Source organism: Ciconia boyciana, chromosome 4 (genome assembly GCF_034638445.1).
Source record: "Ciconia boyciana chromosome 4, ASM3463844v1, whole genome shotgun sequence".
NCBI classification, from domain to species: domain Eukaryota; kingdom Metazoa; phylum Chordata; class Aves; order Ciconiiformes; family Ciconiidae; genus Ciconia; species Ciconia boyciana.
The window spans coordinates 101479188-101506499 of NC_132937.1; the positions used below are offsets into that span (position 1 = coordinate 101479188).

General features: G+C 38.7%; 2 protein-coding genes across 6 annotated transcripts in view; one reads left to right on the plus strand and one right to left on the minus strand.

The window, feature by feature from the left end:
- The window catches only part of SKIC3 (SKI3 subunit of superkiller complex), a 49509-nt gene extending 46577 nt beyond the window's left edge, over nt 1–2932 (minus strand). Inside the window, exons 1-4 of one of the 5 annotated variants that reach the window (XM_072860796.1) lie at nt 2796–2932; nt 2408–2518; nt 1378–1472; nt 725–868 (exon numbers count right to left, since the gene is read on the minus strand). In XM_072860796.1, the coding sequence (XP_072716897.1) occupies nt 725–868; nt 1378–1467 (234 nt within the window). In that variant the 5' untranslated portion in view covers nt 1468–1472; nt 2408–2518; nt 2796–2932. Of the gene's footprint in view, nt 1–724; nt 869–1377; nt 1476–2407; nt 2519–2795 lie in introns of all 5 variants that reach the window. The other 4 variants (XM_072860795.1, XR_012042384.1, XM_072860793.1 and 1 more) reach the window with 4 other exon arrangements.
- ARSK (arylsulfatase family member K) lies at nt 2920–27232 on the plus strand. Its single transcript, XM_072860798.1, has 8 exons — nt 2920–3267; nt 8649–8778; nt 10821–10980; nt 16632–16914; nt 20100–20271; nt 21694–21918; nt 24953–25177; nt 25263–27232. The coding sequence occupies exons 1-8, from the start codon at nt 3124–3126 to the stop codon at nt 25535–25537; spliced, it is 1614 nt and encodes a 537-aa protein (XP_072716899.1). The 5' UTR covers nt 2920–3123; the 3' UTR covers nt 25538–27232.
- The last annotated feature ends 80 nt before the right edge of the window (nt 27233–27312 follow it).

Consider the following 27312-nt stretch of genomic DNA (forward strand, 5'->3'; position numbering starts at 1 on the left):
AAGCCAGAATCTGATTGCAAAACGGAGGAAATGTCAATATACCTTGAAATCAGGCACCAACAGTGATACTTTAAAAAGCTATTTATATTGAAAATACTCAGAACCTTACTAGCTTAGAAAAATATCTATTGTTGGTATCTGAGAGACAGACCTAATATGCAACCTTATGCTCTGCAAGTCTCCAAACAACACAACTGTATGCTTTAACTATATATTGTTGTAGGTTGTCATGCACACGCCACCCAGCACACAGCTATTTTAAATGTATACTATTGTCTTTAAGTAACAACAACAAAATTCAGCAACAATCCACTTAATGCTGGAAGCTGGAAAAATAAGTTACTAGATAAAACATTTTCTCTCCTACCAGAAACACTGTCAAATGTTTCTTGAGCTACAAGCACGGAAATTCCTAAGCATGGACAAATTTACTGTGTCTGTTTCAACTCATGTTCTCCCTTGCATGTTTCACTGCTATCTAGCCTACACAAGAAATACAAACTTAAATATACTGGAACTAAAGTTCACCCTGCTATACACATGCAGCCTCTCAGAGCTTTACTTTGAACACACAAATAATATGAACTTCAGCTACTCTGAACCTTCAGTAGAACTAAGGGCCTCAAGAAAACACAGTGCAATCCTCAGCTCTGCTTTGTTCTCATATTTAACTCCACAGTGACATTTTCAGAGAAAGAAAAAGTGAATCTGGATGTTCACTTACCTGCCATGCTAGTAACTGGTTTGGTTCAAGTTCAATGGCCTTCTTATATGCTCCTTTGGCCTGATCAGGCTGCTCTAACTCAGCAGCTGCCACGCCAATAAATACCCAAGCATTGTAGTTATTTTTTTCTTGCTTCAAGACTGCCTAGAAATACACAATTTTAAGTGAAACTGATGAATGAAATGCATCTTATAGATCCATGCATTGAGTTTTATCATTACAGTTTGGTGAATTATTCTGTATGGTAATATTAGAAATTAACTAATTTTTAGGAAAAGGCTAAGATTAATAACTTCAGCTTTTTATGCCAGAGAATGCTTCATATCTGAACTGTTCTGTTAGTAACCACATCTGTAGCTCAGCAATTAAAGCACTCCTGTTGAGGTCTGGATTAGAAATGGATTTTATCACTATCATTCTAGACTTAATATTCTTATCGCCACATATAAGCAAATGCAAAAGGGAAGCAGAATAAAGGTTTACCTGTGGGCAACTAACATGAATGCTCAATGAAGTTAAATCTGAAAATCAATCTCAACTACTACATCCATAAGGTACTCCACACTTTGCATTACTATACAGCTGTAAAGGGGTATGGGAACAGCAAACAAAATGTGCAAAAAATATTAACTTCCAAGTAAAAAATTAATTACCTTGCAATGTTTTAAGGCTTCCTTATATTCTTTATTTCGTATGGCGTCTCTAGCACTCTTTAATGCTGCCTTCACCTCCTTATTTGACATCGTGGCTACTAAGTAAAAAGGACATATAATCAGGTCTTATAAAAAGATATACTGAACTCAAAACATTGTTTATAACCTACTATAATTGCACAGAGAGCATTTTAAACACAAAAATAGAGTGCCATATGCCAAAATGCATACAGCACTAAAAACTGCTGAAACAAATAATCTGGTTACAATTAGTCACTTATGTTTCCTCCAAGACAGGATTAACTCAATATTCCAAACAGTTAAATGATACAAAGTAGCTGTCCCAGAAGGAATTTTGTTCATGTGTAACATAAATTTAAATCGGATGAGAGGTGTTACATGACAGTCAGCCTCCTAAAAAGACACTCTGCATATAGTTTCTTTTAAAAGAGGAATTTCTAAGCTGCGAACTGTGCTTAAGAGGCATATTGCACTGGGCATGTACTCCAGGGGTTCCCAAGGATCAGAGTTTTTTGTGTGTGCTACCTACATCAGTACCATGGCCAGCCTGTCACTTGGCTTCAGGCGTGGTCCACAATATTCCTCTCCGGGCACACACACTTACGGCAGACCCTGTTTCTGACTATGGCTGTATAGCGAAAAAGAACAAGCCGTTAAGGACACACCAAAGAGGCTGTCACGCCTTTGAGGTCTGACATAATCATGTAATCATGCACTGTTTTGATGCATATGGTAAATATTTTGCCTCGAATGAACTTGAGAAACACCATAGTCAAAACTGCCTAAATGGGATGAGGCTGAGAAACAACACATCTGGTGCAGGCACTGAAAGATACCGGAAAAGTGACAAGCTAAAGAACAAAAAAAACTTTTAGCAGCTGAAGAGGAAAAGATAAAGAGTGAATGAAGGGCCTAGAGAGACATTAGTAACGACAGGACAAAGGAAGAGGGCGGATTTCAAATACTCTCTCAGAGCCTAAAAAAACTCTAATAAATCCATCAAACTTACATTGCTCAATGTAAGTTTGAGATAAATTTGCTCCCTAAGAGGGCAGAGGCTCCTCGATCGTCACAGGCACCCCTCCCCGCTGGCATCTCCGAGCCTGAGCTCCATTTTCACCTACAGAGAAAAGGGACAACACCTCAGCGCATAACCGGGCACCTCGGAGGAGGTCAGCTCCGCAGCCCTGCCCCGGAGCGAGGGACGCCCAGGCCAGGCCGCCGACGGGGCCCGGTGCCCGCGTGAGGGAGCGGCTCCGCGCCGGCCGCCCCTCCGAGCGCGTCTGCTCGCCACGCCGCAGGCCGGGCCGCCAGCCATCCCGGCGGGAGAAGACACGACGCGGGAAGACACGACAGGCCAAACCACCCTCCCTCGGCCCCCGCCGCCTACCCTTTACCTTCACCACCTGCCGCTGTCGCCGCCGCCGCCGCCGCCGCCCGCCGCCGTCGCCGCGCATGCGCACCCCCGCCCACGTCGGCGTAGCGACCCTGCCCCTCAGCCGCCATCTTGCTTCGGGTGGGAGATGTAGTTCCTGCCTCCCGCCGCCCCGGGGCACGCTGGGAGCTGTAGTCCGCGGTGCCGAGGGCTGCGGGGCCAGCTACTGCGGCGGCGGGTCCTCTGCTGCGGCCGGGACCCGGCCGGGCGGCTTTGCCGACGGCAGGATCGGCTTTCGGGGCTGCCGCTTCCCCCCTCTCCGGGAGGGGGGCGGTCACGGCGCCGGGGCGATGCGGGGCGGCGGGCCGCTGGGGCGGGCTGGGCTGGCGCTGCTCCTCATGGCCGCCGCGCCCTGGGCCGGGGCGAGACCGCGGCCCGCCGCCCCCGGGGACCAGCCCCGGCCCAGCGTGGTGCTGGTGGCCTGCGACTCCTTGGTGAGTACACGGGGCGGGGTGGCAGCCGGGGGCGCGGGGCCGGGCCGCCGCCCGGCTGAGGGAGGGCGGGAGAGCGGCGGCGCTGCCTGGGCGGCGGCGTTTTGCCTGACTGGGACCTCCGAGGATGTGGCGGCGAGGGCTTTCCGTGGCTTTGCCCGGGCTACAGCCACAGGCCTGCGAAAACAGGGCTGGTTTTTATTCTCCAGCACCTCCACGGGGTGGAGGGCTTGCCTGGGAGGATGAGGGCAGGCCTCCCGTGTCGCTGAGGCACTAGGTAACTCCTGTTACCTAGACTAGTGTCCTGAGGCACTAGATAACTAACTCTTGTTACCTAGATCAAACTCGTCATTCTTCCCAGGAGTGCGCTACGTGTTTTCATCAGGTGCATTGCAATAATCAAAAACTTCTGCATAGGTGATTCCTGCGGTCAGCTGTGGCACGTACAGCTTGTCACCACGACTTAGGGTGGATGGGGGCATGTCAGCAGGACTGTGGGGCAGGGCAGCCATTAGCGGAACAGACCTGGTGTGTAAAATGAATGCTTTTCTTTTGGCTTGAAAAGCAAAAAGGAAAGGAAGGTCACTAAACCCTGTTATTCCTGCCATTGTAAATCCTAAGAACGTTAGGTGTCCACAACAGATGGAATGGAGAGTTTCTGTAATCACAGATGAAATGACCGAGTTAAGCTGTTGAGCATCATATACTGACTTACTCAGACTTTTATTAGCTATAACAAATACTACCATAAACTTGTCAGATGAGTCTACAGCTAAAAGGATAAAGGAACCAATTTTATAAATTTCTAGTGGCTTTATTACAGTGATTTATTGATACATTTGTTTTAACCCCCAGACAGGTAGAAAGGATTTTTTTTTTCTTTCCGTTCACAAGTACTAAGTATATTTCCTTGGTTACAGCTAAAGACAGCACATTTTTCACCCTTTTCTCACCATTCTTCTGTCTGTCCACTCAGCATACTGGAAATGCTTTTATTAAGGTTTTACTTTGAGGAAAGGGAAAGCCTTAGTTTCTCTGCCTCATCTGAGCTCTGCTTTCTGTTAAATCAAACATAAGCTCCTTGGTATTACTTCCACGTCTCATCACTGTTGAGAAATCAACACTTGGCTCCCAGTCATCTCAGAATGCTATCCTTGACTGCACAGGTAAGAGCACTTGACTTCTCGCCCACTGCCTGTCATTCTTGGGATGAATTCTTCCTATGTGTTTGGTAAATGTGTATTATCCTTCTTCAAACCCTTTCTTAAAACACGTGTTTGCTATGATTTCAAAGATAAAGCAATAGCTCCTTATTTACTTTCCTTCCTCTGACTGTATTCTCTGTTTATTTTTATTTTATTTTGAGACTATTATCTCTCTTAACATTACAAAGTAATGCATGGTTTTTGTGGATGACAATTTTTCGCCAAATTTTCAGCTTTTACTAAAACTATTATTTACCAATAAAATGCCAAGTTTATAGTAGTTTAGATTCTTGGAGTTCATCAATGGCCAGTTTGTCTCCAGATGCTAGCAGAAGCTGCAGACAAATTTTAGTAAGGCTTCTGTACATTGTCCTGTAAACAGGAAGATTCTCATTACTATCTTACGGGGATTGGTGAGGTAACCCTTACAAAAATGAAAGACAAAACCCCAGCTGTTTGTGATGTTCTTTACAAAAGCAATTAAGAACAAGGTGCTATTTCTGAAAAGTATCGTATTTGCGTAGTGCATACGAAGAACAATATGTTAAAGGAATCATTGTGTTGCATAAGTTTTTTATGAGATGGATTTGAAGGCAGAAATAGATTAACTATTTTGATTCCATCACTAGTAGAGAACAGGAAGAGTAGGGTACTTTTGAAACTAACAGTTTTTCTGGGGGGGAAAAAGCTCAAGTCCTGTAGGCTGTCAAAAGGTATGAGCTTTCATTTGAAAGTGTGCCTACCTTTGTTGTGGGTGATGCTCTCTACGAAAGACTCACACCTGTTTCGTCAAGTGTGACAAAAATTTTCTTCTCAGTGATGCTGGACTGTGTTTGACTCCAGAGCAGTGACATCTCGGTTGAACAGCCAGCTTTCTGCTGTTGTGTCACATCAAGTGCTGTGCTTCTCACAGGGCTTCCTGGTGGAATGTGCTAGTAGGCAATTCAGCTCCTAAACGGCTACTTGAGGTTAACTGAGTGATGACAGGCTTTGCTTACAATGCTGCTCAAGTTCCTGGATGAAATGTGCTTGCTTGTATTACTCAGAATAATTGTATTGCCTCAGGTACTTTAAAACCCACAAGTCCTACACAGTTCTCGGAGAGCGGATTTCCAGAAATAGCTGTAGAGCTTTCACCTTCTCAGCCTGTTAAAGAAGCTTTCTTCTTTCACTGAATAGACGTGTTGCCTGTCTGTCCGGTATCAAAAGAATGAGCTCTTGACTCCAGCTGTTCAAACAAACAATATCTTTGTTGGAGAAACTTGTGAATATGTTATTGACAGGATGACAGACACATCAGTTGTGTACTTTCTAAAGAGCACTTTCAGCCTGAGTTCCTTTCAAGTTCATGTTGCAGATTACAGCTTTATTTCCAGTTTGTCCTACTGAATGCTTGTTCTAGTTGCCCCTTGTAGTAGTGTACAAAATTAGGTGATCAGTCTTTTATCATATTCTGATGTCCAGTAGCCCGGTTTACTGGGTAGTCATGCACTGCAACGTGCTGCTGGGATGCCACAGTTAGCTCTCCTGGTGCCAAATGAAGTGATTCTCTCTACAATGCTGTGTTATCCAATAGCATTTTCTGCCAGAAAACAAATGGAGGGAGTTGTTTTCTTCTGCATGCAGTCCCTGCATTGAACTCTAAAGAGTGAAGAAAATGACATTACTCTCTGACTGTGGACTTAGTATATGAGCAATGGCTGGGTGGCTAGTGAGGTAGTAAAGTGCTCATGCTGTAAGGTTAAAATATTTTAAACAATGACAGAATAATTATAACCTTAAAATATTCTGGTAATTTGTAAGAATTTTTTCCTACTGTGGAGCAGAATTATGCTGTGCTTAACTCTGTTCTCTGGGTTCTTTCTGAAACGTTGCAAACTCTGATTATGTGCAGTATTCTTTGTAAATTTTCACTTGGACAATTAGTGCCTACCACTGGGGAATTGTGGGTAACGGAAGCAGTAGTACCACAGGCTGTAAATTCTTCAGATTTGCTCTCGCTTATCTTTGGATTGGTTTGGGTTTTTTTTTTTTGTCCTCTCACAAATTATTCCAGAAAATTAAACTAGTAAAACTAAAGTGAAAATTGAGAAACACATCTGCTAATGTGCAGAAAGAGCATAGTATGAAATTGATAGGAAGTCTTACATTGTCTGATCTGTACTCTTAAACGCTGAAGACAGAAAGAAAGTATTGTTCTTTCCGTGTAAGCTTGCCTAATGTTTCATGTAGGAGAATATTATGTTAAATACAATGTTTGTTTCAGCTATTTTCAAAGCAAATACAGTCTTTCAAAAAAAAAAAAAAAAAAAAAAGGCATTTTCTTAATTAAAAACTCTAGAGGCTAGCAGTTCCCAGAACCCATGATCCATGTACCTGTTTTGTTCTAAGCTAATAGCATTTTCTGTTATTCCTTGGAGTTTTCACTGTGACTCAGATGCCTGAGAAGCATTTGTACCTGTTTCAAAGGTACCATTATTTAAAGGTGAAATTTCACAGAAGGTAAGGCCTTGGTCCTGCATCCCTGGAGACTGTACATGTTCTTTACATTTTGAAGTAGATGATCAAAGGTCTCCATCGGAAGCAGTCATGGAGTTTTTATTAGTTGAATATAACTACCTATTCTGTATTAAGAGAAAGTAACTCTCATGATTCACTGTTGGTCATATCTGCTGATTTGCATTATTATGATTCAACAGGAGCAAAGTGGCCATTCAGTTGAATATTTTCTGTTGAAGAGGTAATATCTCACTAAATAATTGTTTTCAAGATTTCTCACCTAACAAAAAAATAACAGTAAAAGCCACAGTGCAATTTTGTACTTAATGTCATGTAATGATGACTGTTAGCTTCAGCAGACACCAAGAACCCATTGTGCCAAATGAGGCTTGCTCAATGTATGGCGTGGAAAGCATTTTTTGTAGGCTGCTGATGCTGGTAGGCTGTGCGTGGATACAAAGAAGTTAATGCAAGGTTACAAGCGACCACATACCAGCTGTTTTGCTGTGGTTTCTCATATAGGAACTATTATCACTTACTAAAAGTAATTTAAAGTGACTTGGTAGGATGGTCTCCATTGCCCATATATGGATTAGAGGTAAGAATTTCCATGCTGGCATTTATTATGCAGAGGCTGATGTGGTAATTTGTGCATCATCTTTGGAACAAATAAGCCAGTAGCTGGTGAATTTGTAACTGAAGTTTGATGAAGTCTCCTGGCCTTCTTGTCTGCCTGCTTACGTGCTGTTGCAAACTAAATGCTGTGCAAAATGCAACTTCTAAACTACCCATGCTTTAAGGTGTTTGTCCTTCTGTCACAAATCTAGAGGAGGGTTACTCAGATGCCTACATCTGAGTAATGTCTCTGATTGGGAGATCTATTAAAACTGTGCAGATACACCATCAATAGTCTCTTCACCAAAGAGCTAACCAGTAAGGCTGGGGCTGAGTTGAGATATCTTACTGAATCAGGGAAAGACATACAAGTGACAGGAAAAGCCAGTGACCTGAAACAGGGCAGTCTACGTGAAACCTGGTTTCACATCATCATAATTTTGTACAGTAGAGGTACTGATTAAAAATTTTGGGTCTTTTTAAAGTTACTGGTTAAAACTCTAGCTAAAGAAATAGGTAAAATAAGTATCAAAAGGGAACCATTGCAGGTGGCATTTCAGTGGGAGAAGAGCCTTCCTTCAGCTCGCTGATCACTTTTCCAGTCCATAATTTAAAATAAGTTCACAGAGATGTGGTGTGGATAAACCTTTAAAAAGAGCAAAAGGATGAGGGATCAGTTCTGGTTTCACAGAAATATGTACCAGTGCACACATCTGCATGAGGATTCAGACTGACTCCTTTTCATCTTTCACCATACCTATCCCTGTTGAATGCTTCATGGTAGGACCCTACTCCTGAAAAAAATGGAGCTTAGAATATGTATAGTGATAGAAGGGAAGTAACTTTACTATGAAGAAGTCCAGTTATCTTTTACATTATACTTTTTCATAAGTAATCCATTTCATATTGATCTAATTAAAGCTTCTCAACACTTTATTTTCCATACCTGAGTAGAATTGGTAACATTTGAGAAATACAAGTTCAAGGTAACAAATCTATGAACTAATGCAGCCAGTAGTTTGGGTTAATGCTGTTTATGTACTGTTTTTCTCTGTTTGATTGCAGGATGGACGCTTGACATTTTATCCAGGAAATCAAACTGTGGATTTGCCTTTCATAAATTTTATGAAAAGATACGGCACTGTCTTTCTCAATGCCTATACCAATTCTCCAATTTGTTGTCCTTCCCGCGCAGGTAGGACCAAGCAAAACATTGGATAAATACTTGCACATGTCAATTGAAATATGTGGTAATAATGGGAAATTTCAAAGGATTTAATTTTGGAGGATTTGTTTTCTTTTTCAGTAAGACCTGATTTTTTTAGCTTGTATCTGAATTTATACAGTATTCTCATGTTTGATCTGTTTCTCTTTTCTGTTTCTTGTGTTTCTTCCTTTCTTTTTTTTTTCATTCTCCTTTTTCCAGTTATGTGTGAGCTCCCAAATCTTTTTGCAAACTCCACTGAAGCTTCAGTATTTTTTAAAAATCTTCAGGATTTGTAGATAAATCATCAGTTTGTCTGCTGCAGTGCTGAAGCTGCATTCAGAACTACTCTTCCTTCCCAACACAAAGTTAACAAATCTCTTTCCTGTTCTCAGGAAAAAGTATTAAATAATAACAGCTGAATAAATTGGTGGCTGTTAGCGCTGCCTTCCAATGACATTTAATCCAAACATTCTATTAAATACATAGTGTATCCTTCAGTAGCTTTAATTGAATACTTCAGTATTTTTCTTTACTTGCTGCAATCATTGTCCTGTATTCAATTTCACACTTGCAGAATTTACTTGGAAGTTAGAAGGAAGCTATATTCTTGAATCAAAGGTTACATCTTAAAACATTTCTAGCCCTTTCCATTGTTGCAGAGACCCTCCAGAGGCGATGTAAATGAAATTTCATCTATAGCTGAAAGGGAGATCCCCCTTTCTCTCAAGTATACATTGGAAGAAGCAACCTGTCCTGACTGCAGCAGGCACAGGCTGTCAAATTTAGTGTTTAGTATTCCATTTATTGATAACCTAGTCCCCTTTTCTGTTTCTCAAGGTCACATTTTAAGTGAGTGAGATTACATGAACATGCCATCAGTCTTGTTTTCTTTATCTTGATTTTTGAGTCTTTCAGCCAGTCTTTGTTGCTGAGAACAATAACCTTGTGTTAGGTTATTTAATTTTAAGAAGTTTTGTGAAAATAGCAGCTGGTGCTCCCAGTGAGGAAGAGGCTGCATGATGAATTCAGCAATTCATCAATTCCTTTTTGGCATTTTAGGTGTTCCATCAACGACATCATGACCACTGGTCAGTCATCACAAATATAGCTCTGAACCAGTGTGACATCTCTTGTTTAGCCAGTAGCTTGGAGACTGGCAAGGAACTGAGGGTACATCTATTGTGGAGGTGTCAGGGATGATACTAGAAGAGATGGTGGGAAGGAGGATTTTGGAGTGGGGAAAGTAGCAGTATTGCCATGGTATGGGGTTGGGGTTGACACACTGTTTGTGCTTACAGGATATTTCCATTGCTTAGAGAACAGCTTAGTTTTGTTTTGGGACTCCCTTTGACTCTAAATTAGTATTGGGAAGAGTGAACGATTCTTGACAAGCTGCAAAGAAACACAGGAATTCACTAATAAAAACTTTTGTTATAGTTCCTTTGCAACTCTTCCCTTGGTTTCATTTCTTCTTGGCCTCTTCTTTAATAATCTCACTTCATTTCTACAGCTGGTAGTGAAGTAGCTTACCTAAAAAGGATAAAACTGAGGGCATATAGTATATATAAAAATAATATACTCTAATTCCCTCCACAAGCATACTTAAGTTTAAAGTCACATTAAAATCTAACTGAAGTAAGGGAAGAGAATGCTGTGGAACACATGTAAATACATGACTGTTTCATCAGTATCTGTACTACCATGGCATTTTCTTTCTGCAATCAATAAGAATATTTCCTGATCTATAGAAAACCTTGATTTAATGATTGCATAGAGCCTGGAAAGATGGGACCTTCTTCTGCGATTCTGGGGATTATTTTAGTAAATGTTTTTATTCGTATTGATGACGAAAATAAGTTTTGGAAGAGTAATACCTTGTATTCCCTGCTCTATTGGATCACAATGTAGACTTTTTACCTCTAAAATAATGAGAAGATTGATCCTTTCTCAAGTATAGTCAACTTACATTTAGGTAGGAGGTACCACTTACTCATCAAAAACCGTATCTCCCCCCCCCTTCCTTCCCCCAGCTATGTGGAGTGGTCTTTTCACTCATTTAACAGAATCTTGGAATAACTTCAAAGGTCTAGATCCAGGTTATGTAACATGGATGGATCTCATGGAGAAGCATGGCTACCACACACAGAAGTACGGGAAATTGGACTATACTTCTGGACATCATTCATTAAGGTAATCAGGAGTGGAATGGACAGGAGTGAATAAATCATCTAATGGTCTGGCAAGTGGTTTCTGTCTTTGATTGAAATGGTAGTAGCTTTAATTTAAAAGAAATTGAGTTAGGAATCCAGCAGGGGTCTGTCCTGCAACTTTATGCAGAAGCAAGCATATCCCATGCAGATGTACTTTGGCTTTTACCTGTAGCTGGAAGGTGAATATCAAGACTCTGGTTTTGCCCAACATGAATGAAGGTTATTTTTGATCATTGGTATTGCTCCCTAAGTGAAATTAATGAACCATTTTGCCTTGCCTTGGGACTTCCTGGCTTGATTATACTAGTAGTGTAGGACAAAGAAACATACTTGATAATACCTGAATATTAAATCTACCATCACAAAACATGAGGTGTTTTGTTTTGGTTTTTTTAAGGCTATATGTTTTCACAGACTTGTGCTGTACTTCCTGTGCTGTAAACCTTTCTTTTAAAAAAAATGTGACTAGAATTACAGCAATTTATGAGAAATACTTAAACATGTAGAGACTAACTGCATTATGTTCAAAGAATAATAAGCATAATGTGTCTGGACAGTTGGGACAAAATACGGTGTCTTTCTTCTGTGCAATTTTTATGAAGATGCACTATCTCCCTGATTAATGATGATGTCCATTGGTGAAATAATAATAAAGAGTAGCTTTTTCTTTGATATTAAACAGGTTAGAGTTACTTCCCTCACTAAAATGAGCAATCGGAAGTTGAAAGGTCACATTAGTAGTTAATTGTATGTTGCACGTACACACTGCTTTTTATCTACAAAATACTTTATAAATAGCATCTGCTTTGGAATCTGGCCAAAGTAGTAATTTCCTCTCCAGTTTAAGACTGTCAAAAGAGGAAAAAAAAGCTTTTTTCCCTTTTTCTGTATACCAGTTCTACACTGGAAGTAAAAGATTATTCAAATACAGATGTACAGCAAAAACTTCATGTTTACTTACTTTACCAGACAGTGTACATATTTGTGTACTACTGATGCTTCTCTCTTGTCTCTGTCTGCAGCTCTTCTTAGTAACTTAGCATCTAACTGAACAGATAGGTGTTCATCGGTAGTCATTTGGTTTGAATTTTTTTTCTGAAGTCTGCATTACTCTGCATTATTCTTAAAACTTTTTTGTTTTTTTCCAGTAAGAAACAATTACTTGTACAATGTACTTAAAAAGTCATCTTCTGTAGTAGTATTCTGATTCTTTGTGCTTGCATATATGAATGTTGGGAAAATTTGCTCTCTGGCAAGAAATAACTGAACATTAAGATGAATGCTTACAGATGTTTGTATTATTGTAGTGTAGAGAGGGTTTGTTGTGACTGCCTCAGGCATTCATGCTTTTCAACAGAGCGTGGTCTTAACACTATACTGTAAAGTGCCAGTAGCAGACCATTCTTTGAGAAAGCAAAGGGTCAGATTTTGTTCTATGTAATGAAGCAAGACAGAAATGATTCTGTGGGTACATCATTCTTAAGCATTTCTAGAATAGATTTTCAGTAAATTAAAATTACTCTGAAAAATGAAAATTATCTGCAGTATTATACAGACCCTTACACTTTTCTTCTGAATCACTTTTGCGCAGAGAAAATTCTGTGTTGTCTAAATAGTATATAGAATGCACTCACCCTGCCCTTCACTGAGATAGAAGAAATGTTTTATAACATTGAAATCTTTTTATCTCTAATCTAAAGTCACTCCAGGTTTAAAGAAGAGCAGCTCTAAGTAATTCCAGAAGTTCCTGGCTGTTCATATGATAACTGGAACACAAAGGTGGCACTGAAAAAAAGGTTGGTTGCGTATAAATGTCTGGATTCCAGAAGTCTTGCTTGCATTTGCCTGAGCTGAAGACCATAGGTGAATTCTGGCTTCAGTACAAAGGCCTTCACATGGGGAGTGCAAAGCTGAACAAACAGATAGTCCTTAGTTCTCAAATAAAACTTGTCATGTAGGAATTAATGCAAAGAGAACCTTAATGTGAAACTATATAGAAGAGGAACATAATTTTTATGTTGTTTGACTTTCTAAGTTGGTAAACTCTGCCAACACACAATCTCATACCCACAAACATACTCACAAACAGTAAGATTTGTGTTCAAGTAGTCTGAACAGGATTGCTGGCATGTGATAGGGCAAGGGATGTCATCTGATGAGGTCTTTCCTATTTTTCTTGGCAATTGATTGGCAATGATGAAATGGCATTTTGCATAGGTATCTTACAATCTTTAGGACTGAAAAGTTGCTATGATGTGGTACTTCGCCTTGAAATAGTGCTTACTTCAGTCTTCAGGAACTTTAGGCAAATAGCCTTTTTGTTTCATTATTGTGGCTATCTTTTTGTATTCTGGTTTTCTGTTGGAATAACAGGAGGAGGAGGAGTGGCAGACAGGGCGCACAATGACCTGGTTGCCATCCTGCTATCAGGATGCTGCTGACAAGTGTATGGCCATCTTAACACCGATGGCTTCTTCTTCAGTACTGACCTGTTTTGCTGATGTCATTGATGTTCTTGGCTATCGATGCACGCTATTGCTTTAACCTTGCTGTCATACTTGTTTTGTTTGGTACTCTCACATTTGAATAGTTCTATTGATACCATTCTAAATGTTTTTGTTGCAAGTCTCCACAGATGAGAAATAAATTAAGACAATTCAGGGTTTTGCAAAACTGTAGCAGCACCAGTATCAGTGGAGTTACAACCATGTGCTCTGATTTTTCTAATTCTGCCATGTATAGATGCATCTACTTCAGTGTTAGGGTTCGAGTCTCACAAACAGAAATTACGATGTAACCATATAATCACATCATGTTTGCTCGTGGTCCCATGAGGCTGAATTCTTAGGCACTTCAAAGGTAACAGAAAAATAGTATGAAGTCTATGGTGTTGCAGTTTTTAATTATCTTTTGTCCTAGGCCTTTATCCTACGTTTTTCCCTGGTGCAAACTTTTGATACATTTTTTCTAACTTTCCCTTCAGTGAGAGTTTGAGAGCTGTACTTAACAGGATCAAGCCCTTACTGTTACTTGAATAAGTGTGCGTAGGGGTTCAGAATAAATGAAAATAAACACATGGTTAGTCAGCCTTTCTATGCCTACACAAGAGGAATTTGAAAATGACAGTTTACACAGTTTTTAATTCAAAAAAGGAAAACTGCAAATACAATGCCTCAGTCAGAGAAAAATGTACATCTCGTTCCTAGCATGGCATCTGTGTAGACATTTAAAAACCCTAAGTAGCTAATTAAGTAATCTATAAATAGTGTAGAAGAGTTATAACAAAGGTTCCTGTTCATTGTGGAGATGATTAAAATGTCCTGCTGTTTTAATTTCTTGTTAAAAAGGAGTCTAGCGAAGGGATATAGAACAGTTCAGCTAGCGCAAGATTCAGTGGGCAGTATTATCTCTTTAGAAACTTTTTGTAAGCACATACATTGTTTAATGAAACAACATAACCACCACTGCTCCCTGATCCCATATTGACCTAATAAAAAAAGAATTGTTAACTTTTCTGCTGCAACATTGAAGTTGTGTGACATAAATTGATTCTGCTTTGTCCTAGCCTGTTGCAAATAGTGCATTGCTAACACAAATAATCTCTGTAACTATGGAAGTTTACATATCTCAAAAATACAATTACATAGTGAAATATACTAAGTATCCATTTGAATGTGGCTTATGCATAAGATAATTATTCATAGCTGTGAATTAATGAGATTTGAGGAAGAGAGCTTCTAGGAAGTGCATGCAAAGAAATGCATACTAACAGAGAGAAAGAGCTAGATCTTCAGCCTCTGGACTGTTGAATATGTGAAGCCTCTGCTTTCTGTCAAAAAGGCTCCATGTGTCCTTTTGCATGTTGGTGGCCGTCTTAAGTTAAAATTTAAAATAGATGTAGTTACTGACTGTCATGTAATTACTTTCACATGGGTTAATCATGATGGTAGTTCATTAAGCTTTTATCTTCAATGTTGCATTGTTGTATTCCCATCCCTTATTTATCGGCTTTTTTCCATTGTATGTTTATTACATCTCTGGAGTACTATCCGCTAGCAAATGATCCCCCTTCGTTCCCATTGAAAGTGTTCAAAATTGGACTTAATTTCTGAAGCTTTTAAATAATTATCTATTAAGCCCTTGCTCTTTCCTTTTAAATTCAAGATTTGAATCTAGTATTAACCCATTTTTCAACTTTCCACCTGGCTTTTTGAAGGTTCTGATTTTGGCATATCTTTTTCTCCTGTTCTGCCTGAGGATTAGTTTTCCTCTTGGATGTGTCAAAACATCTCCTTTGTTGCTCCAGAATGTGGAAAGGGTCTGAAGTGGGATTTTGGGGTGGGGGTTTTTTTGAGTTTTGGGGGTTTTGTTTTTGTTGTTTTAACTTGGTCCTAACCTCAGTCTGATCGGATAGTCAGACTGGCCTGTGGCCTACATAATATTTTTTTCTGTATAAGTCAGTATTATGACATTAGATGCAATGTGACACACCCACCCACACACCCCTTTACCATCATTTCATTTCAATGTTGATGAAACGTGTTTTCTCTATAGGCCATCTAGCTACCTTAATTTGTTACAAGTAAATTGTTTAAGCCTGTTTACCTTGAAAGCATGAGCCTAAGCAAGGAGTTAAAACAATAAAAAACATGTTACAAATAATTCTTACTAGTTTTTCTTGAGGTTAAAAGTGCACTGATAAAATTCCTCTGGGGACAAAACTGATTAGATGTTCTTTAAATAATAATAATGCTGTGTTTTGATGAAAGTACATGATCAAACCTTGAGCAGTTTCGTATTTTCTTTTATAATTTCTTTGGTCATGTTGAAATTGCCATGAACAAAATGAAACAGTCTTAAATAGGCTGTTTCCTCCCAACCCTTGTTTATGGCAGTTGTGTCATTCACTCTGGCAAAGAAACAAGGACATCTGCAGCTCAGATTTCTCAGTGTTTTAGGGAGGCAACAATTGTCATGATATTAGAAAATCTGTTCCAAAAATATTTTATCATTAAAGTGTTGTCTTTTTTCCCCCTTCTGGCTTTCTCTACGCTCTTCTCCTCTGTTATTCCCTTTTCTTGATAGCATTTATCAACTGTATCAAAAGACATTGTACAAGGTAAATCACTCTTACAGATTTTTGTCATAAGTGATAGTGTTTAAAAATGTTGTAATAGTACAATCCAAAACCAGAACATTGCTTCTAAAGGCAGCCTCTCCAGGCAAATTATTTCCCACAGGACTTTTTCAAATAACAAAAATCTAAGGCCCTCTTTACCAGATAAATTGTATGTGAATCCATGCCGGACTGGGGACCAAGGTCAACAAGATGGAAATATTATTTCTAAATATTATTTTATAGATGTGAGAAGAACCATTCTGACATGAAGCTATAATAAATAAGAAAGAAGATTGAGAACCAGAAAAAAAAGGCTAAAGCTTTGAGTCTAATATAGATGCACAATAGCTACTGATCAATTGAATAACTATTATCCTTTATGTAGAAATTACAAATAGATTGCAGCTACAAGTATAGGGGAAGTTCTTCAGGAATTCTTAACTCTTTTGACTTGGAGGAAAAGCGAAGAAAACATTTTCCACTGACTATGTATCTTGCGTATATATTTTCAGTAACCGTGTGGAAGCCTGGACTAGGGATGTTGACTTCCTGCTCCGGCAAGAAGGGAGACCCATGGTGAATCTTACTGGTGATAGGAAGCATGTGAGAGTGATGGAAGCAGACTGGCGGAATACTGATAAAGCAGTAAATTGGATAAAGGAGGAAGCCATTAACCTTACTCAACCGTTTGTTCTTTACTTGGGACTAAATTTACCACACCCATATCCATCGCCCTATGCGGGAGAAAATTTTGGATCCTCTACATTTTTAACATCTCCCTATTGGCTTGAAAAGGTATGCAAAGATGAAATTTAAATATAAATTTATTTATAACTGTACTTATTATGAATCGTATTTTATTCCTCACGTGATTTTTCAAGTCAGACCCAGTTTTGATATTTCCATACACGGTAAGACAGTACTTGGATGAGATGTTAGATTTCTGATTTAAGGCTAAGCAAATAGAAGTGAAGAATTTCTCTCCGTTGTAGGAAAGGGTTTGTTAGCAGTTGTCACTGAATCAATAAAGAAATTCAGAGTTCAATGGCTAGAAACACATTAAATGGAGAATGAAATCATTGCTATACTTAGCTGTAATTTTTTTTCCAGTAATGGTCTGAAGTTCATTGTTTATAACATTCCCTATTGTGCTTGTGATGCTGTATGTAATCATTCTGAGTTTTATAGTGAGAGATTGACTTTTCCTACAATATAACCTAGAACATGAAGTAGTAAGACACAGCAGAAGTCTCTCTTCTCTGTTAACTTCTTTCTGTGCTACTGTAGCTTTTCCATGTTTTTAGAGTGCGGAAAAGTCCCATTATGTCCATATGTGGAAAGCTAACAGATAGCACTCTGTTCCAAAGAAGAAGTAAATATTTTTTCTCTGTCTTGTGTGGTCTCCACGTGCCATTATCTGTCATATAAACATAAACGGGTTACAATATCTCTCACTGCATAAAGGCATTAAGATTCTCTGCAGCTGAAGAACTGAGAATTAGGTTTGAAAAGACTTTATGCTTGCTTCAAGAAAAACCCATGCGCAATTTATAGAACTCATTTGGCCTTTTCTACTGGTGAACTGCAAAATCTCCTTAGGTGCAGCAAAAATAAAAAGACTTAGAAAAAAGGATATACAAGTGAAGGTTGAGAGATGTGAATTTCTTTGTAATAGCAAGGGTTGTGGGTTATTTTCTTCTAGGAATGGTGAGATGTTTGTGGGGAGAGGAAGAGTGTGGGGGAAAAACCTTCATTTGCAAAAAGCAAGATCTAGCTTGAATATTAAGGAAGACTTTCTAGGTGCTAATTGCTAGGTTAGACATGTCTTGGGAAGTGGGGGTACCTTTTTTCAAGTCACAGACAGAGTTATAACATCTCTGACAAATTTTTGTCACCCTTAATCCAGTTAGAGTACTTAAACTCCATAGTTTGCTGAGGTCCTTTCCACCACTACATATACATACTCAGTTATGTGAACCACATATTACTATTTATTGACCATTGGCTGATTCCTCTGGAATGTATCTGTGTTTTGGCCATGGAAGAAGCAGTCTTTGAAAATGACAGAGGTCAGTCTCATTAAGAAGTTTGAGTGCATAGATGAAGACCTTGAATTAAATTATATGTTTACTGGGGAGCTAATACAGAACAGAGTATCAACACAGTATGTTTATGAAACCCTGTGTTGCTAAGCAGATGGTCCCCTGTATTTTGCACAAGCTGGCACTTTTTCAGGACATGTGGCTTCTTTGCTAGCTGTGAATTACAACAGAGAGACAAAGGGATTATGACTTTGTGAATCCTTAAAACCAGGTTGTAGTCCTGTGGAAAAGGGTTCAGTCTTCTGACGAATCGTGGAGGGAGGGGGACACATTTTGCTCCCATTCTATCTTAAGCAACTAGTAAATACAATTTGAGGAGTCTAAAATGTGACTTTATGTAGCCAAGGACCTTCAGCAGTAGGAAGGTGACTGAAGCAGTTTGCTATTATTTTATCTTACATGATTTCTTCTTGCAGCCTATTTTCTATAGGGTCTAAGGAAACTTAGGTTTTGGTATGTCTGACTATTACAAAGCTGGGTTTTATCCCTACGGGTACTTTAACTCTTGCTGTTTCACCAACTGTTTAGATGACTTAATGCATCTGCTAGATAACTCAAGCAAGAATATTGACTTTTGTGGGAGGTGGAACTTTGTGGATATTGGAACACATAGCTGAAACAGCACTGGTGGTCAAAGACATACCTGTGCTCGAGAGACAGGCACAATGGTAGCAGCTCCCCAGACAGCTCTTAGTTGTCCATGCCACACCTTGAGGCAAAACCAAATTGGGTTCAGCAGGGATTGATACTTAAATTGCTACACAAATAAACAGGGATGTAATTCTTCTAGGGACAGCTTTGGTCTGATTGCTTTTGTGCTGCATAGAGCCCCTGGGACAGTAAGTGTCTCAGTTATTTTGGCAGGGACCAGTGGTGCCCATGTTTGGGGCCAGCCCAGGAGTGGAGCTGTGGCTGCAGCCCTGGGAACATGCTACACAGGCACTGGAGTTGCTGTGGCATAATCTAGGCCTCAGCTCTGTTAGAAGAGATTTTCAGAGGTACATGAGAGCAACAGGTATGGTTTTATTTAATAAGCTTCAGGTTTCCATACTGAGATTACATCTTCTCCACTTTATGGTAATTTGTGCTTTAAGTCTACAATATAGAAGTAATTAATTGTTAAATGCAGCACTTACTTAAGGGAATGCTTGCAAGTGTGACTGCCTAAGCTAAATGTATATGTCAAACTTTGAGGCTCTAAAGCTGGTACTGCAGCGCACAGTAAGTGTGGGCATGCCAGTTTGGATATACAAATGCAGCATTATTTGTAACTGATTGGCTCTTACTTTTTAGTTGCAAACTGATCTTATACTTCTTTCTAACTAGATGGATGGACATCTGTAGAAACCAATAGAAAAGTATTAGAAAATTGGACTAATGTAGTTAATTTGTTTTATCAAGATGTCAAGACTTGTCATCCACTGTCCTGGAGACATTACCAAACTCAGTAAATTTCTGTGTTGTTCTGTAGGCTCACATAGCACCCCATCTCTTTGATACATATGGTTTATTGTTATCCTATAGTTAATGAGACACTAGGCCAATACTTCTGTACTTACTCTAGAGTACAGTTCTAGAAGATTGTTCTGTGGTATCTCTCTTAAAAAATATATCAGCTGGTAAAGCACATAGTTCTGGCTCCTAGACTTAGTTTCTAGCTGATTTTTATAGCTCTCATTTAAAATGACTTGATACCTGTGGAAGCAGAGGGGAAGTATGGAGGAGGTAGCAGCACCATGTAACAGATAAGCAGCTGGTGTTCCTGGACCTCAAATTGGGAACTGTGAATTTATGCTAAAAAATTTTAAATTAAATCTGTTTTTTAAAAAATTGTTTAATTCAGTTGCTAAAGTAATGTTAATTTCCTCTTATTTTTAGGTAACTTATGAAGCTATTAAAATACCCAAGTGGTCTTCTCTTTCAGAGATGCATCCAGTAGACTATTACTCATCTTACACCAAGAATTGCACAGGAGAGTTTACGAAGCAAGAAGTGAGAAATATTAGAGCATTTTATTATGCTATGTGTGCAGAGACAGATGCCATGCTGGGTAGGTAATGTTTCATTATACAGTGGGTTTTCTTGTTCTGATTTTTTTTTTAAGAAAATGCTGATAGGGTTGGTCTTCTGGAAAAAAAAAAAGAAACAAACCCACAATTCAGATCTGGGAGTAAGTCACATGGATGTTGCTTAATCAGTCTATATGATAAATAACTGGATAGCTTTTAAGGCCATTGCAAGGTGAATTCAGAGCACTCTGAAAAGTAATCACAACCACCAGTCGGAGACCCTGTAAAAGCCCAGTAACTGCAGCGAAATGTTGCTTGACCCATGTACAAGAGGAACTAAATACTCTTTGATTAAGTGCTAACTGAAATAATTGAAACGATTGTGAAAGTGACGGACCGGCAAAGCAAAGCTGGAAAGAAAGATAAATTTTAGGGCATAGCAGTTTCCTTGGAGATTGATTTCAAATGCATGGACTGGATGACAGCTATTACGCACAGACTAAACAGTAAGGTTACCTTTGAAGTCTCCCTTGGCAGAATATTATTGAAAGTTAAGAAGAAGGAAAAAAAACCCAACTAATTAGGTATTCAGAATTCTTCCTAGTTTGCAGTAAGGTCTACATACCTAAAAATTATAATGCAAATTGTTCTTCATTTACAGTATTTTAAGTTGAAAAGTGACCATGAAAGAAAAAGAATTTCCTTGCATTCTAATTTGAAATTCATTAATAAATAAGCTGATCTTTTTAGCAATGTTAGAATGATAAGGTAGTTTAAAAGACATAGAATTACTCTTCCACATTTCATGAAAGAAAAAAAGAGATCAACGAGTGCCTGACAGTTTTAGGGCATGAAGGTATTGCAAAGTATCTGCACTGGGGTTTAATTTGAAAACCTATTTTAAGTTTTTAACTGGTCTGTTTCACCAAGAATAATGTGTAAGTGCTTTGCTTCATTACCGACTTCATTGATCTTGGCTCTGTCTTGGTTGCACAAATGTATGTGCAAGGGGCTTCTGTGGGGATATAGGCACAGGGAGGAGAGACTCACACTGATTATGTGTAAGGTGGGTACTGTCAAGAGTCCTTCACCCTAAATGTAGTGTCAGGGCTTCTGCTGACCTGTTTTACTGCTGTTGAAATAACTATTATTAGTTATGCTAGAAATTAAACAAAAGTGACGATAGCAAAAATGCAGCTTGTCCTGTGGTGCATCCTTGCCTTTTGAAATTTTTATGGTTGGTGTTCAGTGCCCTCCACACTTCATTAGGAGCCAGGCCCTGCAACTCATTGCTGACTGTATGTTATTCTGGGGCGAACACTTTGGGCTCTGCCTTCCATGGCAGAGAGGAGTTTCCAACCCTCTGTCTAGGATTCCTCAGGGTTTGCATGCTGCTTTGCAGGTACAGAAGTTGGAAGGAATATTTTGAAGGTATCCTTTTCAGTATCTTTTTCTTGTTGCAGGTGAGATTATTTCAGCTCTGAGAGATACTGGGCTGCTTAAAAAAACAATCGTTATATTCACTGCAGATCATGGAGAACTCGCTATGGAACACCGACAGTTCTATAAAATGAGCATGTATGAAGGAAGTTCCCATGTTCCTCTGTTAGTTATGGGGCCAGGCATAAAAGAACAGCAGCAGGTACCAAATGTGGTATCTCTCGTGGATATATATCCTACTATGCTTGGTGAGTTAAGTCATTTCAAATGAAAATTTTTTTTCCTAGTTACTATTATTATTATTATGCATTTGTATTATAGTCAGAATTATGTCTCCACTTTGTGAGGCAATGTAGTAACACAACAGGAGATTATCATACATACGGACTTAATACAAAATGCAAAAAATGGACATAAAAATTAAATAAAGGAGCTGATGATGTTCCTTATTACTGTTACTGTCATCAACACAATTATAGTGAATGATTATATATAGGATTGTTTATCACCTTTTTTTTAATAGCAAATAATCAGATGCATTTTACGTATGAATAATCCTTGCTAGGCTTCATACCTAACTGTTTACTTTTAGAAATTACAGTGTAAATGCATACAGAGATGAGATTAAACCTGAAAGGATGGCAGCTTCATTAGCTTATCAAAGGAATGTCCTTTATGAAGGGTCATGGGAAGAAACGTCATAAGGACTTTGTATAGGAAATGTACAATTGATCTGGGCAAGCATAGTAAGATATGATAATGGATATCCATTCTTACCTTCTTGGATATGGAAATATTCATTATGGGGCAGAAAATCAAATAAAAAGGGCTGACATCAAATTACTTACACACAGATGGAAGTTACTTTTAAGAGTGAATTTTTGAACAGTTACCTGTGATAAAGCATGCAAGAGATGAATCTCATTGGAACTAAACATTAGGTGAAGTTGCCGTTCTAGGCTTTATCTGGGATCTTTTAGGCTATCGATCAGAAAAATGTTATTTTCAAGGCAGTCTGCAAAGCTCACTCTTTAAGAAGTGTCACGTGTACACTGCAATTGCCTGAGACAACGTGGGGCAGTAGATAAAACTGTACTTCTGTCAGTGAAAGCCAGTGAAAAATCCTTTTCTGTATTGTTTTAAGTTGATTTTCTAAAAACAGAACAAAAGATATTTATCTGCCTGTCTCTTCTCAAAACATTTGAACCAGTTATCCAATTGAAAATAGGATATAATCTGAGTAGCTTTCTCTTCCAAATTCTGATATCAAATCTTTTGTATATATAAAAAGTAATCTGTATTAGATATGGTTCTAAATATAAGTTGTGGTATCATATGTGAAGAGTTAAAAATCTGTTTTTTTCTTCTTTGTGCCTTTTCCCCAAATAACATAACTGGTCAAGTGGCTTGACATCCTTCCTTGTTCTTCTTTTCCTCCTTTTTTATCTTCCCAGAACTTTGTGTTTATAAGTCTTTTCCTTCTGTTCTGGCAGTTCCCCTTTCCTGTAATCTGAATGTCAAAAAAGGCACATATGTGAAGATGAATGTGAAAACATGAAGAATCATCTCTGTGATCTATTATCTCTTCAGGCTGCATGCCACTGCTGACTAGTGAGGAAACAGATTTCAACTCTTTTTTTTTTTTTTTGTGATAAATGTAATCCCTTTGCTTTGCGTTGCCTCAGGGCAATAACCTCTCTAAGACACCATCCAAATGCTTTACTCGATACTTCCTCCTTTACTGACTTTGAGATTAGGCCCATCCTATAGTGAGTATGGTACAGATGTTTTGATTCCAGCAGAATCCGTGTGATATGGATAGTTCAGCCAGGAGTGCAAGAGCTCTATCATTTTTTAATGGTATTCTACTTAGGATGTACCTAAGCTTTCCTCCAGACAGCACTGGCTTTGTTGGTCTGGATGGAAGTACCTTCGGATCTCTGTTGGAAAAGCAGGAGCTGCTGAAGGTGCCAGCCTGGAGCATTCTTTGCATGTGGAGAATGCAGTTACTGCAATTAATAGCATTACTGGTTTAGGATGACGGAAGAGGAAGGCTTATATCTATATCCCCTTTTCATTTGTTCAAATGTAGTATGTGTTTGTTCAAGTTTTTAGCCCACACACTGGAAGCTACTGAGTTTACATGTTACAGGTCTTCCTAGTGCTTAGTCAAATGCTGGTCTTTTTATGTACTAGAGGAAGAACTACAGATTCATGGCAGGTATATGCTGTAGAAACAGGAGGAAACAGAAGATACATGGTGATTAAGGAAAAAGTCACCTATGGGCAATCTATATGCACTGAGTATCACCACTCGGTGTAGAACAGAAGATGAAATACTACCACAGTGCTCTGTGAAATGGAAAGTGTTGAATTTTGAATGACTGTATGCTATATTCAGTAGGGTGATTAAAAATAGCAGCAGTCATACCCTGTTTTTAGGAACCACCGAAGCTGAGGTAACATCCTTGGAATTATCAGATATGTTTTTCAGAATGTCTCTGAGAGATCTTTGCAGCCTCTTGGTATTGACCTGATCTTTGGGACCTAGAGACACTTGTGATGTAAGTTGATGCTGAGGAGCTTATTCAAGTTACAGCATCTTCTAGGGGCCATCTAGTAGGCTATAGAGTCATCCAGTGTTTTCTGTATGTGCACTGTATTGATACCACCTCTGGTACCATCTTTATCTCCATCCCTACCAGAGAAGCAAGTGGTGCTGTTCCTCAGTTTCCGCACCAGTTATAGGTGATAACCATAATGGCCACCTTCGGTAAAGTGTTTTGTAATTCACTGATGAAGAATGCTAGATAGGAGCTTAGCACCGTTATTATCAAAGAAATGAATGGTTTGACCATGTTGGATATGGTCTTTTAGAGTCCTTTTAGAGTCCTTTCATGCCATGACAATCTCCTTCTCCTGCCCGACATGGTCAGAGCAGAAGGGAAGGGTATACAACCATGAATAAAAAAAATTAAAAAGTACCACCCATCACTGGAGGCTATCGCGATTGGTTTTAACAAACATCTGTTGAAGATTGACTTAGACATAGCTGATGCTGCTTCTGATGAAGATGGTGGGCAGCTGACCTTTGAAAGTTCCTTAAGGTTTTTTGTTGTTATTTGTGTATTTTGGGGTTCCTGTGTTCTACAAGGACAATAATTAGGAATGCATGTTTTATTACGGAACTGGAATTTATGTTCAGATGCCTGTAGCATTACATTAGGCTTTTTTAATCATGGTAAATGCGGTAGCATTTTGACTTTGTATATCTTTGCCTAGATATAGCAAGAATTCCTGTCCCACAGAACCTCAGTGGATATTCTCTTATACCACTGCTACGTGGAAAGGCTGAAAACGAAGTGTCACCCAGAGGGCCTCGGCCCTCGTGGGTGTTGAGTGAGTTCCACGGATGCAATGTGAATTCTTCCATGTACATGCTTCGAACTGGCAAATGGAAATATATCGCGTACTCAGATGGCCATTCAGTACTTCCGCAACTGTTTGGTATGTTACAACTTGTATGTCCTGACTGACTCATTAGTTTACTTAAATGCAAATTGGCTCTTAACTGACTTTTTGTTTGTTCCAGACCTTACTGCCGATCCAGACGAGCTAACAAACGTTGCCATAAAATTGCCAGTAATTGTACATTCCTTGGACAAAATACTCCGCTCTATAGTAAACTATCCAAAGGTTTCTTCTTCTGTTCAGGAGTATAACAAAAGACAGTTTATCAGCTGGAAACAAAGTTTGGGTCTGAATTACTCAAATGTTATCGCCAACCTTAGGTGGCATCAAGACTGGCTAAAGGAACGAAAAAAATATGAGAATGCAATTGACAGGTGGCTTAGTCTAAGTAAATAAAAACAACCTAGATTTAATAAGACCGAGGATATGAAAACATTCTGCATTTGTAATGTTATGCTGTATATCAAGTGTTAGAATTATTGTCTTGCATAAGCTATTGAAGGCAAAGATGCCTGAACAATTACTGCTTTGTGTTAGAAAGCCAAAAGCATTTTATATAACTAGCCAGCACAAAAAATCTAGATTTTTACATGTTATAATTCTGTAACACTTGCGTATACATAGGAAGGATAGTACCTAAGTACTAATTGCATGTGTAGAATATTTAGCTAGTTGCAAAAATGCAGAGTATTAAGCATTAGAACTCAACAGAAATTTCCATTTTTAAGGACAGACTAAAGCAAGGATTATAAAATTTTGTGTAGTGGGATACCAATTACAGTGGAATGTGCTGGAGCCAACTTTCCATCAAGACAGATTTTACCTCCACAGTGAATACACATTCATCCACCTTAGAGAAGCTGTAGCAGTTAAAATATAATCAAAAAGTTAACAACTAGTGTTGGTCTGAACATAGATGCAGTTTATTCAAGTACTTACAATGTCAGCATTCCTGTTCTATGTATGATTGACTCTCCATCTTTTCAAGATCTGCCTTCCAGTCTCTTGCTTTTCGATCTGGTATTTATCACTCCTTGCTGTTTAAAATTTCATAATATGCATAGGCTACTAATTGAACACGTGTGCAAGCGAAGAGGAATCTGGTCTCTGGTCACTGTCAGGAATTAAAAAAAAAACCAAAACAAACCCCTCTGACCAAAACTTGTGAGTAGAGCAGTTGTCTGAAAAGTGATAATGTGACTTGCATACCATAAGATGAAAACTGCTTGAATAAATCTCCATTATGCAGTTAGATTCTGCGGGTAAATGTTTTACTGTGCATCAGTGAGTGGAGAACTGGAACCTGCTATGTTCACAGAGGAGACGCAATTGAAGCTTGCAGAAGAAGTTAACATAAAAACACTACTTTACATTTTTCCAGGGAAGTGATAAAAAAGCAAAGCAGTTTTGGAAGAAAGTAAGGTTTAGCTAGTAACTCTTCTGCTTAAGGAAAAACGTAATTGTAGCAGCACTTAGGTTTGCTTATTCTTGATCACAGTTGTTGCTGCTATAGTAACAATTCAGGATGACATCTATACTTTATACCTAAATGCTTTCTGACATCTGTAATGAAATACTCAGCAGTAGCAGTAAGCTAGTAAAAATAAACATGAAAAATACATGTCTTTTCTGATGGCTAAGCATGCTGCATGCGTTTCATAAACTAATTACCACACTAGAATTAGGTACATATTTATGAATATTTTAGCTGGTTTATATTTTTATGTTGCTAGAACATTAAGGCTAACCTTATACTACTTACTGCTATGGTAGCATTTCTTCCTTTTTTCTTTTTTTCTTTTTTCTTTTTTTTTTTTTGTAGGCAAGGAAGAAATTAATAGTTAAACCCTCAAACACTGTAGCACGTCATTATAATTCTTGCTAAAATGAGTTCAGATAGTGATGAAATAATTTCAACAAAAACCACGTCTCAGCAGTGTAATATAAAATGGCTGCATAAGAAGAGAAAATAAATATATCCATATGAAGGCTCATTTAGCAGGGAAAAGAATAAATAAATTGGTCACTTTCCAGAGGTCTGGATGGAATGCAGTACATTGTACAGAATATAGCAAAATAAAATTATAGTGAACCGGATGTGTTTTGTGTGTGTGCTTTTTTTAATGACTAGATGTTTAAAGAAATTACTAGAAAATGTTTGAAGAACTTAC